The sequence below is a fragment of the Trypanosoma theileri genome (genome assembly GCF_002087225.1).
Source record: "Trypanosoma theileri isolate Edinburgh chromosome Unknown TM35_Tth_18_V1, whole genome shotgun sequence".
NCBI lineage: Eukaryota > Euglenozoa > Kinetoplastea > Trypanosomatida > Trypanosomatidae > Trypanosoma > Trypanosoma theileri.
In genome coordinates, this window is record NW_021639860.1 from 474,067 (window position 1) to 491,963 (window position 17,897).

Sequence of the window (17,897 nt, forward strand, 5' to 3'; positions counted from 1 at the left end):
ATATATATATATATATATATATATATATATATATATATGTATTTTGTACGTCGCACAAAAAGATAATACAAACACAAAAAAAAAACTTTTTTTTTTTCCTCCATCCCTCTTTAAGTTGCAGCATTATTTTCATTCGTAGCAATATCAATCGCTTGTAATCGCTGGTGTAGTAAATCTGTTGCGGCTCTCACAGCCTCCTCATATGCTTTGTAAGCTTCTAAACGTTGGAGATCCCGTGATCCTGGCTGCTGCAGAGTTCGACTCTCATCAGTACATGTTGTTGTTGTTGCTGTTGTTGCTATTCCAAGATTTCTTCCTTCCACAAGTCCTCTCGCAGATGGAGGAAGCGCGACTCTAGCAGCAGCGGCAGCGGCAGCAGCCCCAAGTGCTGCGGCTTCTTCTCGGCTCACTACATAAGTCCGGTGTGTGCCTACTCCTACTATGTGAACACGCGGTTGTTGTTGTTGTTGTTGTTGTGATAGTGGTTCAGCAGAAGTTGTACGAACTTCCCGACGCTGTCGCCCAACTCCAAAAGCCTCGCGATACTGTTCATATGATCGACGCATTTCCTCTTCATTCGGTGGATGCCACTGCTCTTGTGCAGTAAAAACTTGTGGGTTTGCTCCAGCATGTCCCTCGCGTGGTTGAGGAGTTGCTGGTGTATTCGCCGTTCTTGTTGTATTTGTGGATGTACGCAACAAGTCTGTTCGGCAGCATGGACATGTAGACATCTTCTCAAACCAGGGCCGCAGACAAGACTGATGATAACAATGCATACACGGGAGACATTTGCAATCCTGCGTGGGCGTCATATCATCATGACAAATGGAGCAGCGTGGGTCACGGGCAATATCTTCTTCTGTGGCATTCCGTATGGAGTGAAGAAGCCGCATGAGGGACCAGTAACGTATGAGTCGACGGATCTTATCGCAGAAACTAATAACATGGTGAACCAACAACCGCACAAGTGGGATAGGTACCTGTGCTACTGTAGATACATACGCGAAGGTGGCGAAAATAACAATACTTTTAGAAATAGAGAAAAATGACTCCACGTAAAACGCGAGTCCACTGTGATTGGCCACACCTATCACTTCTGAGAAGAGAATTCGCACAACTATTCTAACGCTGGAAATAGCGAATTGGGTGTACAAAAGGGCAATGGTGTAGTATAGACCCACTTGTCTCTCATACTGCCAACTGGTATTCACAAGAAGATCAAACACCACATACACATCAAGCGGCATGGCGACAAGAAAAAAAAGCGCCAATCCCCACAACATGCGTTTTCGCACTGCAGGGACCTCCGTGATGTGCAGTGTCGTCACCCGCTCCTGGGCAACCCGGTGCAGCATGCCAAAAACCACCGTTAACAATGAGATCACACCCACTCGATTGAAGATAGTGCTCTCAAAGTAAAAAGGCACCACGAGACACTCCATCACATAAAAGGGAAGTTTGCGGTTTACCATATCATTCTCTTCAGGGTTTAATGTGCCAAAGAATACTTTGCGGCTAACACGCCAGAGTAGAATCGTTGAGGCAACAAAGCCATTGACGCAAACAAGACGAAATGCGGGTGAATTGGTCAACTCTACTACTGTTGTAAAATACTCACGGTACGCATAGGCATAGTCCAGAAAAAACAATATCAGCGAAAGAAAGCTAAGGCATATGTATGTATAGACTGAGATCATCTCTTTTTTTTTTTTTTGAACGACCCCTTCTTCGTTATATACACGTTCAGCATAAAGAAAAAGAAAAAAGAAAAAGAAAACAAAATCAAAATACAAATTAGATATACACAACCTGCAATTAAGAGAAAGAAAGAAAGAAATTTCACAAAATAAGAAGATACCAAACAAAATAAAAATAGTAATAAGACAGAAATAAAGAAAAAAAGAAAGAAAGAGAAATAATGTGATAATAAAGAAGAAATAATAAGAATGATGCAAAACCAGGATGAAAACAGAGAGGAAAACAAAAATACCAAGTAAATTGAAAAAAACAAACATTCTTCTTTTTTTTTTTCTCCTTTTCTTTTTCCTTTTTTTTTCTTCTATGTTTTGTGTATGGATTAAAAAGAAGAGGCCGTAACGAAACGTCGTAGTTGCATTAAAGCCACACGTGCGGTCTGTTCCTTTTCTTCCAGTGCACTCAGTCGTTGTGCCTCTGCGACAACAGCAGAAGGAAGGCCCGCCATCTGCGCAACTCGCACTCCAAAACTTGATGGTGTGATACCTCGTGTTGGTTGATATGTGAACACTAAATTTGACGCCTCCACCGTGTTATTATTATTATTATCACTATGACTATTAGTATTATTATTAGTTCCATTTTCTTCCTTCACTTTATCAATCTTATTATCATCATCATTGTTATTGTTATTATTATTATTATTATTATTAGTGTTGGTGTTCTTTTCTTCACGGAAGCCCATGTAGTAGCAGTCCACGTGTTCCCCGGATGCCCCATTCACGTACGGCTCACACAGATGTGAATAGTGCGTTACAAACAAAGTGGTGGCCTTCCGCTGCAGAAGATACTCCAGTGTTGCCGCAGCCACGGCGATCCCATCAAAACTGCTGGTTCCCCTCCCAACTTCATCCAACAACACTAATGAAGATGATACAAACGGGGATCGTAGAATGCGGCTTGTCTCCTCCATTTCCTTCAGAAATGTAGAGGCGCCCTCCAACAAAGAGTCACTCGCCCCCATACGGCAATAAATCGCTTTGAAAAGTGGTAATTGCGCGGCCGTTGCGGGAACATAACAGCCCAATTGAGCCATCACAACAAACACACCAACCATTCGCATGAGTGCTGATTTACCGCCCATGTTTGGGCCTGTCAATATCCACGCACCGCCTCTTGACAACCGCACACTACAACCCACATAACCACCACGCATGATCTTATCAAGTACAGGATGACGACCATTTATAATAGAAAGATATGGAGTGTCTTCTGATATTTCAGGGGCAACATAACCAGGAGCAGATGAGGTTACAGAAAGAGAACGAAGAGCATCAAGAGTTGCAACAACATTAATGACATTCTGAAATATATTTAAAATTTCTCTTGAATTCGCAATTTGTTCTTGTTTCTCTTGCCATGCCTCATTCGCTGCAATAAGAAGACGCTCCTTTGCAGAGGAAAGTTCTATGTTAAAATTAATAATATTAGGAGTATGAAATCGCACATGACTCTTAGTTCTCGTTAGTACTAACCATTCCTTTGGAGCTCGATCACATTTCGCTTGTGGTACATCAATAATAAAAGAAGTTCCTGCTATTGTACGATATTCCAAAGTTGGCATATTTAATGTTAAGCGAATCTTTTCTAGTTCCTCATCAAGGCAACGAAGTGCGTTATCACGAGCCTTTACATGAATTTCCATAGTAGTAGGAAGAGAAACATTAGACTTTGTAAAATAGTCTAATGGAGTGGTAGCTTGAGATTCCACTTCAGATTGACAAGATTGTAAAAAACTAGTTATATCTACAGAAGTAATACTTAGTAGTAATTCTTGAATAAGTTTGTTGATCTCCTCCGTGGATTCAGAGAGGATATCACTAGCAAGTTGAGATGTAGTCGCTACAGCCCGCAACAAATGAAGATATTCTGCGATAGTACATCGTTTAGATTGAAGTTTTCCAAGTGTTGCCTCAATATCACCAAACTTTGCACATTCCCGTAATAGATGCGTTATAGTATTTCCATCTTTGCCTTGTAGTAAGAAGGACACCGCATCTCTTCTAGAGAAGATTGTACACAAGTCACATGGTGGAGCTGCAACCCACATTCGCAGTCGCCGTACACCAGGGACAGTAAGATTGTGATCTAGTAAAGCTAACAGAGAACCTTTGGTACCAATACTACTATAAAAAACATCCAATGCACTTAATGTACTACCTGGAAGTTCCATTTTTTCATTACTGTTATGAATACCTTCCTTGTTATCATGTAATAAGGATAAGGATAAGGATGATGATGATAATAATTCACCGCAAGAAGCGCACATTTTTTCATAAACTTTATCAAGTTTATATGGTACAAGGTATTTTGCAATTAACTCATCCATCGTACCAGCGCCCTTCTCTACACATACCGTCACTGAACGGCCATCTTCTTCCCCATTACAAGTTGGACCAAAATGTAGTGGGAGAATTGTGTTTAAAGCTGAAGCGTAACCCTCTGGTAAACACTGTAGAGGAGATGTGTTTCTATCTTGGCTTTTCTTTTCTATGGAATTTTCAGAAAAAATAATAACTTCCACAATATCATGACGCTGCAATACATCCAACAGTTCCGTCTCTGTTGTGACATGATGGCAAGATACGGAATACGTCACAAAACTAACAAGTTTAACTTCCATCGCAACAGGTGTCTGTGATGATGATAATGATAATGATGATGATGATAATAATAATGATGGGACTTTTAAAAAACACATATACAACTCGGATGATGCTTCCTTAAGTGAAGTGCAAAGAACATCAGAAGTATGTATGTCCTCCTCTTCTTCTTCCACTACATCCGTCTGTTCTGACGTATCCACTGCGGCAGAAGAGGCGATGGCGGTTGCATTGGAATCTCCAATCACCTCCGATGGTAAAAGTGTCCCTCGACTGTACACACGTGAAATCTCTCGGGTGAAAATGCCCTTCGCATTTCCATTACTTGCTCGAATGGACGCATTCTCTTGATCGGCAAAAGCCACACGATACCCCATAGCCACAAGGCGGTGAATATATAAATTGACTCGAACATAAGGAATACTACTGTACTCGAATGGAGTCGTTCGAATACACATTATACCCAAACGACGACTAGCCACACGACTATCCCGTCCGTAGAATTTAACTCTGTACCCACACGCCACTAACAACAATGCATCTTCAGGGACAGACTCCTTCAATTGCACTACTTGTTTTTCCAGAGGTGTTAATGCCGCTGACTGTAATTCTTCCGGTTTTGCAGGGCGTTGACAAATGAGCTCTATGGCTTTTCGTACGGCAGCTTCGTCCGACCCACGCTGACGCTTACTCATCTCTGTTCCTTATTCTTTTATTTCTCTTCCTTCTTTTTTTTTTCTTTTTCTTTTCTTTTATTGTTATTTCTGTAGATTGGTGTAGGGCTATTGGTGCTATGTGTACTAATGATTTCTTTTTTTTTCTCTCGTTGTCGTTGTTTTCTTTGGTTACAATCCCACTAACCCCTTTGACAATAAACTCAGATCACATGGAATAAAAAAAAAAAAAAATAGCAAAAAGAAATCAGGAAGAATTACAGCACTTATTTCACAGAAAAAAGAAAGAAAAAAAAGAAGGAGGGGGCTCTTTTTTCTTTTTTGTGGGGGAGTAAATCCCAAAAAAAAACTAAAAAAAAAAAAAAAAAACATGGTATACAAATGAATTCAAAAGAAGAAAGCAGGAATCAAATCTGGACGAATATACATAACTTGAAATGAATAAAAGTTGGTAAAGAAAACATGACTTCCTCTTTGTTTATTTTCTTTTCTTTTTTTTTTTTTAAAGTCGCCAAAAAAAACTGGACCATGACATTTTTTTTTTTTTTTTACCCTTTTCTGCAAAGGGTATTTAGAGACTCAAGTAAAAAAAAAAAAAAAAAAGATATATAAATGCATAGGAACGACTTTTATTCTGCAGCAACAACAACAACAACACACACAAAAATAAAAATGAGTATCCCTTTTTTTTCAGTCCTTAGAGCGCACAATTGAACTGTGGGCAATAAGTGCAAGCATATACGCCTTGTCTGTTTTATTAGTCTGCAAATGGTGTTTTGTTTGAGAGCGCCGATCATCCTCAAGAACGCGGCAGAGCTCTTCATCCAGGTAGCGTCCAGTATTGAGTTCATAACGGGTATACGGCTTATCATAAAGGGGATCATACTCGTTCACAAATCGTGCCTGCGTTGCAGTAGTCGCGTGAGCTAAACCGTCTGGTAGGCCTCTTAACATCTTCACGTAATCTTTATTACTACCCTCATCCGTTGAGGTCGGGGATAGACTCGCATTCGCACCTGGTGCCATGGACATCTCTGTTCCACCCGGTCAAAAGACTTCTTTATGAAATACAATGTATTATTTAAAAACAATATACATATATAAAGTAAGAAAGAGCAAAGAAAAAGAAAAAAAAAAGAGAAAACAAATGAGTAACAAAGGTAAAAAAAAAAAAAAAAAAGATCACGTATATAATAACAATACTAATGATAACCATAACAAAAAATAAAAGAGAACACATATTGAAATAACAAGTGAAAACACTTACGTATCTAAACAATATACAAGTCCAGGAAGAAAGCTGCTAAGTTATTCCTGTCATTGTATATTGCTCCGTTAAAGGCAAAACGACGTTTTTTTTTTTTTTTTCTCTTTTTTAAAGTGATGAAAAAGAAGATATGAAGAGACAGAGAACGTACGTGATCAACAACAACAACAGAAACATTAAAAAGAAAAACACAACGATCCGTTAACGTACCACTCTACTTACCTTTGTTCTTGTTGTTATTCTTGTTCGTAGCGGCGTTAGCATTATTATTGTTGTTGTTGGTGCTCTTCTCTTTATCTTCCTTGAGTGTCAAGACTCTGTTCATTACGAGGCGCTCAGCCGTTGTGTCGGGGTCCACCACAAAGTACCCAAAGCGTTCCGCCTGCATCGATTCAAACACCTTCGCCTCCCGCACAGCCGGCTCTGCATATCCCTGCACGATCTGTTCACTGTCGGCGTTAATGTATTTGAGGAACTCTGGATCAATGGCTGCGCGATCATCCTTCAGCAGATAACTGTAGAGACGGAACTCCACAGGCACGGCATGTGTCTCACTCACCCAACTGATGTTTGTCTTTGGCTTCACCGCCCGCTCAAAGTCCACTTCAACGTGAATGAGGGATGGCCGCCCCTCCGCATCGCACTCGTAGCTGCGGCAGATGATATTACCGCTGTACTTTAATCCAACAGCCCGTGGACCAGGGGCCAAACCGTAGAACTTGCTATTGTTATCCTCCGTTCGGAAGTCACTGCGATCAATATAGAATGTTTTGGTGAATTTCACTTTTCGTGATCCCCGCTCTTCACACCGTGGGTGATTGGGACAATCCACTTCCTTTTCACCATCCCAGTTATCAATGACAACCTTGATGGGATCCACAATCATGAGACGTCGATTTGTACGTTCATCAAGATCTTCACGTAAAACGTGCTCCAGCATAGAAACTTGAATAACATTCATTGAACGTGTTATACCCACAAGATCACAGAAACGATTGATAGCCTCTGGTGTATATCCACGTCGACGCATACCTGCCAGTGTCAAAAGACGTGGATCATCAAATCCACGAACGATGCCTTTCTTTACCAAGACATTTATCTTTCGCTTTGAAAGTAATGATCCTGTTACGTTAAGGCGGCTAAACTCCCAGACATGTGGCCTCCAGAGATTTAACTGTTCAAGTAACCAAAAGTAACTTTCTCGTCGTGTCTCAAATTCCAATGTACACAAACTGTAATCAATATTTTCAAGACTATCAATTAGACAGTGTGTATAATCATAACTGGGATAGACGCACCATTTATCTTTGCTGTGTGGATGGGCAGAATACTTCACACGATATGCGATAAAATCACGCATATTTGGGTTATCACTCTTCATATCAATTTTTACCCGTAATGTTGCTTCACCCTCTGCATATCTCCCTTGTCGCATATATTCAAAATGAAGGAGATTTTCTTCTACAGGTCGATTACGCCACTTACTTTCTTCACGATTTTCTCGTTGTTTCTTTATTTCATCAGCAGTGGAATGGTCAACATAGGCTTTACCATCCTTAATAAGTTGAATGGCAAAATCATATAACTGCTGAAAATAATCAGAAGAGAAAGTAATCCAGTCTGGTTTCCAACCCATCCATCGCACCATCTCTGCAATAGCATCAATATACACTTGTTCCTCTGTCTCTGGATTGGTGTCATCATATCGCAAATAACATTTTCCACTGTGAGCAACAGCGCAGCCAAAATTCAAGTTCATACTCTTTGCGTGTCCAATATGCAGAAAACCATTAGGCTCAGGGGGGAATCGAAAGTACGGCTTTCCTCCAGTAATGACATTGTGCTTTTCCAGAAGATCGGGTGTGTTGGTACACCCTTGCACTGGCCGGCCTGTCTGCAGAAGCCGCAGGTCTTTTTTCACCTCCAGTACAGGCTCTGTAGCAGCAGCAGCAGCAGTAGTATTAGGAGGAGCAACAGCAGCAGCACCTGACATCTTCTTATGAAACACCGTTAAAAGACGACGAAACGTTCTTAAATGAGTTGTGTTTTGTTTTTCTTTTTTTTTTGTTTGTTTTTGTGTCCGTAAATAATTCCAGTACAACGAAACCAAGGTCGTGGTAGAGCAAAAGGAAAAGGAAAGAAAATTTAGAAAATGAGGAGAGAAAACAGAAAACAAATTAATACCAAGTAATTATTAACTTTTAAAACCAAATAGTATAATCCCATCGTTTTTCTTCTTTTTTTTTTTTCTTTTATTATCTAAAACACCATGATGCTTAAGAGTCATGACACAAAGTACCATCTTTCAAGAACAACAACAAAAAAAAACCTTTTCTTTAAAATATAGAGATAGTAAAGCAAAACAAATGAATGAAAAGATGGAAACCAGAAGAGATTATGTTTTTCTTTTTTTTTCTTTTTTGTTAAATGATATTGAGGGTGGGGAAATACAAGAAAGTAAAAAAAAAAAAAAACAACATAGGGAAATTTAACTACCCTGCGTGCTTTATTCACAATCATGTAATGAATGAACAGCAACTCTTTGCATGTGTATGCGTGTGCAAACACACACACACGTTCATTTTCCCCACTCCTCCTCTATGGAATGTATCATGATAATGAGGGAATAAGTACAACTACCCTTCACTTTTTTTTATTTTTGTTTTTTTTTTTTTTTTTTGTTTTGTTTTGTTTTATTTCATCCTTCTCGGTTTCTTTCCTTCATTTTTTTTCTTTTTGCTCTTTCTTTTCTTTTGTTCTTTTCTCCTTTTTTTTTTTCTTCTGCCCCTGCTCTCCTACCCCTTATTTCTCGCCTGCTCTGAACGCGAGTGGATAAAGTGTCAAAGTGGTGATGAAGATGGTAATGGTAATGGTAATGGTGGAGGAAGAAGAAGAAGAGGAAGAGGAGGAATCCCTTCCACTACTCCTCATCGTCTACCTTTGGAGCGAGGTAGTAGCGCAGATACCCGACCTGATCGATGCTGAACTCCACCATGCATGGACTGCCCTTTGCAAAGTTGAGTGAGACGCGATCACTGAGTGTGGCTCCCTTTGCAAAGATGTTCATAAAGCGGAGTGCGAAGGAGAGTGTGATGGGCTCGTCCATGCGCACCTCGACGCCGACGGCCTTCGCTTCTGTCTTTCCCCGCCCGCCGGCGCCGTCCTCGTCCTCCTCCGCCTTCACTTCGGCCTTCCCCCGGCCCGCCTGGCCGCCCGGGACCCCCACCGACCGCAGAAAGGCGTAGCCCTCCCCAACATCGCCGGCGGAGCTGAACTTCACGCCCTCCCGCCCAATCTCAATCGTCACTGTCTCACCAAAGACCGTCATGTCCCGCACAATCTTCGCAAACTCCTGCGAGCTCAGCGTCACGGTGGCTTTGTAGTCCAGCTGCGGAATGCACATCGCCTCCGCCTCGATCTCCAGCAGCTTCAGCTGGTACTCACACTTACGGCTCCGGTCAACGTTTTCAGAGGTAAGGGTGACCACATCGCAGTCATCCTCGTGGCGCAGCGTCAGGCTGTCAGAGGCTTCAATGATTTTCAGCACCTTCGACAGAGAGGCGAGATTGAGACCAAGAATGCTGTTGCGCTCGCACTGGTACTTTGTGAAGCAGTCATCACGAAGAAGCATGTGCACAAGAGCAACGTGACTGGTGTCCATCGCTTGAATAGAAAGACCACCAGGGTTACAATCAAAATTTGCCTCATTCACAAGACCGTTAATGCACTCAACGAGTCGCTTCCACAAATTAGCTTGCTGAACTTGAGCCTCAAGCATAATTAGCCGTTTGTATTATACTTTATCCTCCTCTCACAATGATGCTAACTAGAAATAAGGTCAACAAGAATATAACAAAAAAGAGCAAAAAAAAAGAAGATAAACAACAAATAAACAATTACAATTAAAGTAAAACAAATACTCCTGAGAATCTCATATATTTCCCTATGAAGATTATCGCCCTCACAAAAAAAAAAAAAAAAAAATCACCTACAAACTCTGTCTCTCTCTCTCTCTCTCTCTCTCGTCACCCCCATCTCAGCCACACCCCTAAAAATAAAAATACACACAGACAGACAAGAAAAAAAAAAAAATGTCTCTTACGAAAGAATGAGTCCTTTAGCATCTTCACGTACTAACAATGGACAAACATGTACATTCTTATATCGTTCCCAGAATTCCTCAACCACTGAACAGGTCTCGTCACCCATCACAAGGGCGAACACAGCATCATAACCACCTGCCCCAGGGCAACCCACTGCAAAAACACCTGGAATCGCACAAGTAGCATCCAACAAAGCGCTTAATACGTTGGGTTCAATTTCCACAGAAGCAGCATGTCCCATTTCACGCAAATAACGTCGACTTGTATTAGCGAATGTAGCCGCTTCTATCCAAAGTCGTTCAGATTCGTTTTTAGGTGTATGCTGAGCTATCACAACACGCTTCAAGTTCTCAACTGCATCCATGTATTCTGCCGGTTTTTCATCGGCATGTTTTATTAGCAAACGAAGAGCCTTGACGTATTTTTCATTATTTTCAGCAAGATGATTCCAAAGGCTTTCCGGATCATTTGCAACAGACTTCCTCCATGCCATCACTTTAGATACCATCCCTGGTGTACCTGTACCTCCCTGGTGCACATCTCCAAGTACAATTTTTAAACCCAATGGTAATCGGAATGGGACTCTTTCAACCCATTCCTTCTCAAGGTTTACACAATCTGCAAAATTAACAACTGCAACACTTTTTGGAGGTTCATTATCGTTCATAATCTTTTCAATATACTTAGCTGGAAAACGGCGATAGAGACAAGTACCATAGGTTGCTGTGTAGACATCAAATCCACTCCCAATTTTACCTTGTGCTACGCTATGAGCAATCTGAGCAGTACGATGGATAAGTTCAACTTCTTTCGTACCCATAGAATCGCTGTTAATAAGAAATCTATACAAACATGCCACTGCACTGGTTGTCATAGCGGCAGATGATCCCAATCCTGTCTTAGATACATCACCCACAAGAGGGAGATGACGAGGCAATGTGCGCAAATTGGCTACAGTCACTTGTTTTCCTTCTGCTTCCAAGTAGTTTCTCTGACTATAAAAATCGTTATCGGCAAACAATTCTAATGTAATGGTTTTTCGAATATCACCACCTTGTGATACAACTGCAGCCACTGCATAGAGAACACTGTAGTAAAGAAAAGGAGATGAGGAACCTTCAATTTGTGTAACTGAAACAATTGACTCAGTCACATCCTTCACAGTACACTCAAATCTATATTCTTTGTTGAATTGTGGTGAAACAAAGTGCACGTGGCACTTCTCATCCGGTGATTTTTCTCCAAATACCACACGTGTCTCAAAGCGTGCTGTAGTGCCAATGGATATACCAACATTGGGTCCTTCAACAACGATAAAGCCACCAAGGATTAGCACCTTTCCAGGAGACGATGCGCTTGCCATAGTTTTTTTTTTTTTTTTTAATCAGATCCGCAATTAATACTTAGCTTGAATAGGAAATAAAACAAAAACAACAAAAAAAACAACAACAACCAAAAATACAAAAACAAAAACAAAAGCAAAAAAAAGAAAAAAAAACAACTAAAATATAATAATATTTCCATCTCGAGAGTTAATAATTACACTAAAAACTGAAAAAGCCGCAAAATAGTACGTTACCATCACTACTACACTAGCGTTTATTAGCAGGAACACCTGATCTATCCTCTACTGGTGGTGCAACACCAATGGCTTTAAATAGTTCCGGATCAACTGTAACTACGCGCCGCTTACGCCGCGGTTGCGTTGCCCCCGAGTTTTCATCTTGTTCAGGTGGCACTTCAATCTGTTCACCTTCTTCAGTGACAACACCTGCAGCCACATTTGCCTGGTGGAGTCGCCTAAGATAGTACATGGAGAACAACGCACACGTCCCCGCACAGAAAAATAAAACAACGAAGAATACGTATCCACCCCGTCCTTCACAGCACCACTCGGCACAGTTAGTAATGCTTGAATCCAATAATTTACACATTCCCTCTCCCAAACATGGATCGCGCGCACACTCGGTTCGCAATGAACTGTAGCCGTCGCACTTGGCAACACACTGACCTGACATCACTGTACTAAGGAGCTCCTTCTGTTACTAATTTATGTAAAATAAAGAAAAAAGAAGACAAAAAAACAAAACACAGAAAAAAAAAAAAGCAAAATATCCATTTGTTCAATTTTCTTTTATTTTCCAAGATTCACGACCAAATAAGAAATCATGTGTAATAAATAAATAGAAAAAAAAGAACAAAAAAAAAGAAATCAAAGGAGTGAAAATTGGGGGAATGTCTTAAAACGTTTAGGAGGGACATATCTTTAACTATCTGTTTCTATCTTCATTGAACTAGTGCAAAGACCCCTTTTTATATAAGCCTCTTTCACAGATGTCCCTTGTTGTCTCCTTCATTTTTTTTTCATTTCTTCTTTTTTTTTTCTTTTTCTTTTCCCTTCACTTTAACAATATTTCATTTTTAAAAATGGGTAGGTGATGCCCTTGAATCTTTTTCAAGGATGACGTCTCGTCAGCTCTTGCACAACCCGGATACCTAGAGCAGGCGCTCAATCTCCAGCTTCACGGCCTGGACCTTGGAGGAAATGGGGCTGTTCTCTGCCTGTAAAATTGCGAGAGCCACAGCGTTGCGGGAGACCTGTGCGGCCCGACCTAACGCTGCCTTCGATGGAAGGAACACGTACGGCACGTTCTTGTCCTCGCAGAGAAGCGGGAGGTGAAGGAGGATTTCAATTGGCTTGGTGTCTCCCGCAAGAACGATCAGATCAGCAATGCCACGGTTGAGAGCTTTTGTGGCCTCGTTAGCACCCTTCTTGATCATCTTGGCGTTACTGGCCTCCTGCACTAGATCAAGAATGGTCTGTGTCAGGCGGTCGCCGGCGAGGGGGAAGGCCTTTTCACTGATCTCAGATGTCATCGCGGTGCCTTTAAACGAAACGAGAGAAGAAAAAAAAAACTTGTCTTGTATAAGAGGAAGAAAAGAAGGAAAGAAAGAAAAAAAAAAGAATTGTTTTAATAAAACATATACACAAAAAAAGTAAAAGCCCACAAGCAAACAAAAAAAACCATATATATACATATATATATAGAGAGAGAGAGAGGGAGAGAGAGAGAGAGAGAGAGCGACAAAAACATAGATATATAAATATATATATATATAGATATTTTTCGCAGTGGGAGTGAGAAAGAGAAATAATAGAAAAGAGAACTTTGGGTAGTAACCCCAAAGTGTCACTACCACACTACCACAGCTCCATAAAGTCAAAGGAAAAAAAAAAAAAACAGTTGCACACACAAGAAACTTCTGAAAAAAAACCCTATGAGCAAGGCTACAACCGTTTCTATAATGCACCCTTTAAGAAAAAAAAAACAAAAAAAGCACTTCCAACAACACAAAAATACATATTTCACTCTAGTAATCACTGTATTGATACATCAGTTGCCACCCACTGAAGAAGTTCGGGCAGCTAGCGTCCGTTCCCATTGCGCACGGTTGCTAGACACACGTTCAACAGCCCAAGTCATACCACTCAGACACGCATCCACAATTTTCTTAAAGAATGGACCAGCAACAAAATCAATAAAGCCAATTTGGCCCTTAGCAAGCTCAGTATTCTTTGAGCGGTCAAACATGGGTAGAACTTCGACACCCTTCTCTTTCTCCATATCACCCTGGCGATAGAACTCCTCTGTCACTGCCATTGCCCATAAACGAGAGATGTCAAAAGGTTTTGTTACATTAGAAACATCTCCAGCTTTCATTAATACATCCATAACCATTTGCCTACTATTTGTGTCATTAATATCATATGGTCGTTCCATTGCTGTCAGGAATAAATTCAGTAGTTCATTGTGTTTAGCCATATCAGTTGCGAGCACGCAATCAATCATTCCACGGTAAGCACTGGTACGATCCGCTCCCTCAAGACCTCCGAATACATCAGAATCAGGATCAGAAAGAATCTCAACCGCAAGATTACAGTGGTGTACCTCCAGTACAGAGGTATTACCACTCGCACTTGATAGAATCCCAAGAGGGGACTCTGTCTTGAGATAAAAACTGTTATTCAATCCCATGTGATCAAGATCGTGGACCAATGCTGTTACCAAGAGTACAAAGCACTCCAGCTCCGTCAACTTTTCACAGGCCTTACCATAATACAGGAATGTATATATGGTTTGACAAACATCCACAACATGGTAAAAATTGTGATAAGGCACATTGCGATACTTTTTCCGGCACTGAAGAATAAAGTTTAACAGCGTGTCATCGCTGCAACGGAATTTCTGTGGCAGACCTGTTCCCAATATCAATCTGTATGCAACAGCAGCAGCGGCGTCAAGAGGCTCTTCCGCCTTCTCCCGCACACGGAACAAATCAAAATTAATATCTGTGATGTCCACACTGTTTAGTGCAATATTCCTCACGGCATTCCGTTCTGCGTCTGTAATGGCAAGGAGACGCTTTACACTACGCAGAGAACCACGACGATCACCTGCAAACATGCGACGCTCATTCAGTTCCATCATTTCACGACCCGCATTCACAGCAAACTCAAGCAAATGAGAATTGTTGATAGATATTCCAGCGAAAAGGGAGAACACATGGAATGTCTCACGGTCCTTGTCAGTGAAAACAGTCACCTCTCCGGTGTGGTCCAGCTTGTTCACGAGCTGCACAACGGCAAGGATATCCCCGTTCAACACAATGGGCTCACAGAGCAACGTCTGTGTGCGGTAGCCAAGCTGCTTATCGACCTCACGGTTGAAGCGAGGATCCTGATAGGCGTCAATGATGTTAACACCAACACCAGATGCTGCCACAGTACCAGCAATACCTTGTCCACACGGAAATCGAATCTCCTTCCCCGCCACACTGTCTGCCAAGCGGCTGTACAACTCATTTCGCTCCTTGTCCACAAGAAAGAGCGCAGAGCGGTCTGCATTCAGCAGTTTCTTCGCGCCATGAAGCACGTGACGCACAATGCCGTCCACGTCGCGGATGTCAGTGTTAGACAACAGGGTCACAACGTCCAGGATGGCATCGCTCTTCTTCTTCTCAGTCACCAGGCTTTCATTGATACGGCAATTTCGCAGTGAGGCACCAGCGAACATGGAGAACGTCTGGAACAGCTCTTCATCGCGCTTTCCAAAGGTACGTGGGAGTCGGAGGCCACCCTCAGTCACCATGTCCAGTTTGTTGATCAGCTGTGCAACAGCCACAATCGTTCCTTCGTACATCACTGGCATACACAGTATTGTCTTTGTGCGGTATCCAGTCGCTTTATCCACATCGCGGTTGAACCGTTCATCCGCATACACATCAGCAATATTCACAGTCTTACCTGTCTGGGCCACATATCCAGCAATGCCGGTACCAGATGGTATTGTGACAACGTTGCCATCTTCAAAGTGAGCCTCCAGTGTATCTCCCTTGACAAGAAAAATACTGCATCGATCACTCTCTGTAAGCGCCTTTGCAGTATTCATTATAGAATTCGCGAGTACCGCTTCATCAAGATTATCACGAGCCAATTGTGTCGCCATCGTCAACATGGCTTCTGCTTTTTCCTTGTTCCAGTTAAGTCTTTCAGCTTCAATAGCATTCTGCAAGATCATACCAGCCACCCGCAGGGTTCCTTCGAGTAATGGGTGGCTGTGATAATCACTTCTCCCATGGGGACTTTCCACACACCCCAAAACCTTGTTGTTGTGGCTAAGAGGAATGTATAATGTTCCCGCAATTGTGCATTCTTCTCCTGTTGACACTGTCTTTCCCAGTGGCGTACTCTCATCAAATGGTGCAGCTACTCCGTGTAGGGGGTCCACCAGAAGCATGTCGCCAGGATCAAGGTAGTAGGTATGCGTATGGCTGGCACGAAGTACAAATGAAAGTTGCTCATTTAGCCGACTTAGTACCTCTTTGATAGGAAGATTCAGATCAATGCACTTGTCCATCAAATTAACAATAGAGTCAATGGGTGTTTGGAATTGCGCTCCAATAAGAGGTACACTTGGTTCCGAGCCTACGGTTTTTTCTTTCCTTAGGGTTCCTGCGCGATCTTGAGCACTTGTGGTAAGATCAGCATATCGTTCATTAAGCGCGCGAAACGCTTTCATCTCTGTCTCATCAAGTTTCAACCCACAGCGTTTATACCGTGCCATAATGACTTCACAGAGCGTCAGCGCTTCAAGAAGATGACGGCCTCCATTTTCCCCCATTTTATTTTTATGCAAAGTGCGCTTTACGCAATCAGTTATACTTCTTCACAAGGAAAAAGAATATGCTAACTAGAGAAAAAAAAAAAAAAACAGAAACAGAAACAAAAACAGAATTTTTTTTTTTTTTTGAGCCATACTAGGACTATAAGATCAGATTTTTTCCGTTGGCAGACCCTTTTTTTTTAGATTTGCAGGGAATTGCGCCACCATCAGCTATCCAACCACAGTGAGCTCATCAAAAAAAAAAGAAAAAAGATGCAGACACACTACCAGTGGTATCCAAAAGGCATGTCTTCCGGCACTATCTAATCACATTTCCTTTTCTTCGGGGTATTTTAAAAGTGCACAGAAGAATCTTGACCTCACCATTGCACATTCACTCAGCCGATCCCCTGTTAAAACAAAAAAAAAAAAAAAATCCCAAAAGAGGGAAAAAACATCTCTGCATCTTATTTTTTAAACATCACAACAATAATACAGAAATTCAGGCAATAACAAGAAAAAAAAATTGATTCCTTTCTTATTCATTGATGGAGATAAAAAGTAAAATTCAAGAAATTTGAAAGGTGGCATATTCCATTCTTTTCTTTTCTTTTTTTTTTAAAAAAAAGATAGACTTATACATTGTTTGTTTACGTTTACATTCTTTTTCTTTCAAGGTGTATACTCCCACTCAAGAAACCTGTGAAAAAGCGTTCATAATCTTCAACTAACTAAAAAAAAAATGAAGAATGAAAGCAAAAACTCACCGCACCGCCTTTAAAGAGGAAAACGAAAGAAGAAACATATAATGAAGTCCCAAACGACACTAGGCATCACTTTTTCTTTCTTTCGCCTCATTAGCAGCATTCAACACTTGTTCCCATTGCGCACGGTTGCTATTCACACGCTCAACAGCCCAAGTCATACCACGCAGACACGCATCCACAATTTTCTTAAAGAATGGACCAGCAACAAAATCAATAAAGCCAATTTGGCCCTTAGCAAGCTCAGTATTCTTTGAGCGGTCAAACATGGGTAGAACTTCGACACCCTTCTCTTTCTCCATATCACCCTGGCGATAGAACTCCTCTGTCACTGCCATTGCCCATAAACGAGAGATGTCAAAAGGTTTTGTTACATTAGAAACATCTCCAGCTTTAAGCAAAATTTCCATTGTTAATCGACGAACATTCTCGTCCTCCTTATTGTACGGCTCACTAGCAACATCCAAAAAATGTTCCAAAGCTGTACCATGCTTAGCCATATCAGTTGCGAGCACGCAATCAATCATTCCACGGTAAGCACTGGTACGATCCGCTCCCTCAAGACCT

General features: G+C 41.4%; 10 protein-coding genes across 10 annotated transcripts; all 10 read right to left on the reverse strand.

The window, feature by feature from the left end:
• Positions 1–110: 110 nt before the first annotated feature.
• On the reverse strand, positions 111–1,697 carry TM35_000182620 (uncharacterized protein; the record flags this gene model as incomplete). The annotated part of the gene is made up of 1 exon (XM_029026575.1): positions 111–1,697. One exon carries the CDS (start codon positions 1,695–1,697, stop codon positions 111–113), a length of 1,587 nt encoding a protein of 528 aa, XP_028882271.1.
• Positions 1,698–2,077: 380 nt separating this feature from the next.
• On the reverse strand, positions 2,078–5,053 carry TM35_000182630 (mismatch repair protein MSH3; the record flags this gene model as incomplete). The annotated part of the gene is made up of 1 exon (XM_029026576.1): positions 2,078–5,053. The coding sequence occupies one exon, from the start codon at positions 5,051–5,053 to the stop codon at positions 2,078–2,080; it is 2,976 nt and encodes a 991-aa protein (XP_028882272.1).
• A 669-nt stretch (positions 5,054–5,722) lies between these two features.
• TM35_000182640 (uncharacterized protein) lies at positions 5,723–6,064 on the reverse strand (the record flags this gene model as incomplete). Its single annotated transcript, XM_029026577.1, has 1 exon — positions 5,723–6,064. The coding sequence occupies one exon, from the start codon at positions 6,062–6,064 to the stop codon at positions 5,723–5,725; it is 342 nt and encodes a 113-aa protein (XP_028882273.1).
• A 449-nt stretch (positions 6,065–6,513) lies between these two features.
• On the reverse strand, positions 6,514–8,292 carry TM35_000182650 (putative glutaminyl-tRNA synthetase; the record flags this gene model as incomplete). Its single annotated transcript, XM_029026578.1, has 1 exon — positions 6,514–8,292. One exon carries the CDS (start codon positions 8,290–8,292, stop codon positions 6,514–6,516), a length of 1,779 nt encoding a protein of 592 aa, XP_028882274.1.
• Positions 8,293–9,219: 927 nt separating this feature from the next.
• On the reverse strand, positions 9,220–10,077 carry TM35_000182660 (putative proliferative cell nuclear antigen (PCNA); the record flags this gene model as incomplete). Its single annotated transcript, XM_029026579.1, has 1 exon — positions 9,220–10,077. The coding sequence occupies one exon, from the start codon at positions 10,075–10,077 to the stop codon at positions 9,220–9,222; it is 858 nt and encodes a 285-aa protein (XP_028882275.1).
• Positions 10,078–10,397: 320 nt separating this feature from the next.
• Positions 10,398–11,765, reverse strand: TM35_000182670 (putative phosphomevalonate kinase protein; the record flags this gene model as incomplete). The annotated part of the gene is made up of 1 exon (XM_029026580.1): positions 10,398–11,765. The coding sequence occupies one exon, from the start codon at positions 11,763–11,765 to the stop codon at positions 10,398–10,400; it is 1,368 nt and encodes a 455-aa protein (XP_028882276.1).
• A 229-nt stretch (positions 11,766–11,994) lies between these two features.
• On the reverse strand, positions 11,995–12,420 carry TM35_000182680 (uncharacterized protein; the record flags this gene model as incomplete). The annotated part of the gene is made up of 1 exon (XM_029026581.1): positions 11,995–12,420. One exon carries the CDS (start codon positions 12,418–12,420, stop codon positions 11,995–11,997), a length of 426 nt encoding a protein of 141 aa, XP_028882277.1.
• A 478-nt stretch (positions 12,421–12,898) lies between these two features.
• TM35_000182690 (ribosomal protein S6) lies at positions 12,899–13,279 on the reverse strand (the record flags this gene model as incomplete). Its single annotated transcript, XM_029026582.1, has 1 exon — positions 12,899–13,279. One exon carries the CDS (start codon positions 13,277–13,279, stop codon positions 12,899–12,901), a length of 381 nt encoding a protein of 126 aa, XP_028882278.1.
• A 518-nt stretch (positions 13,280–13,797) lies between these two features.
• On the reverse strand, positions 13,798–16,584 carry TM35_000182700 (cAMP specific phosphodiesterase; the record flags this gene model as incomplete). The annotated part of the gene is made up of 1 exon (XM_029026583.1): positions 13,798–16,584. One exon carries the CDS (start codon positions 16,582–16,584, stop codon positions 13,798–13,800), a length of 2,787 nt encoding a protein of 928 aa, XP_028882279.1.
• Positions 16,585–17,392: 808 nt separating this feature from the next.
• On the reverse strand, positions 17,393–17,830 carry TM35_000182710 (putative cAMP specific phosphodiesterase; the record flags this gene model as incomplete). Its single annotated transcript, XM_029026584.1, has 1 exon — positions 17,393–17,830. One exon carries the CDS (start codon positions 17,828–17,830, stop codon positions 17,393–17,395), a length of 438 nt encoding a protein of 145 aa, XP_028882280.1.
• Between the last annotated feature and the right edge of the window lie 67 nt (positions 17,831–17,897).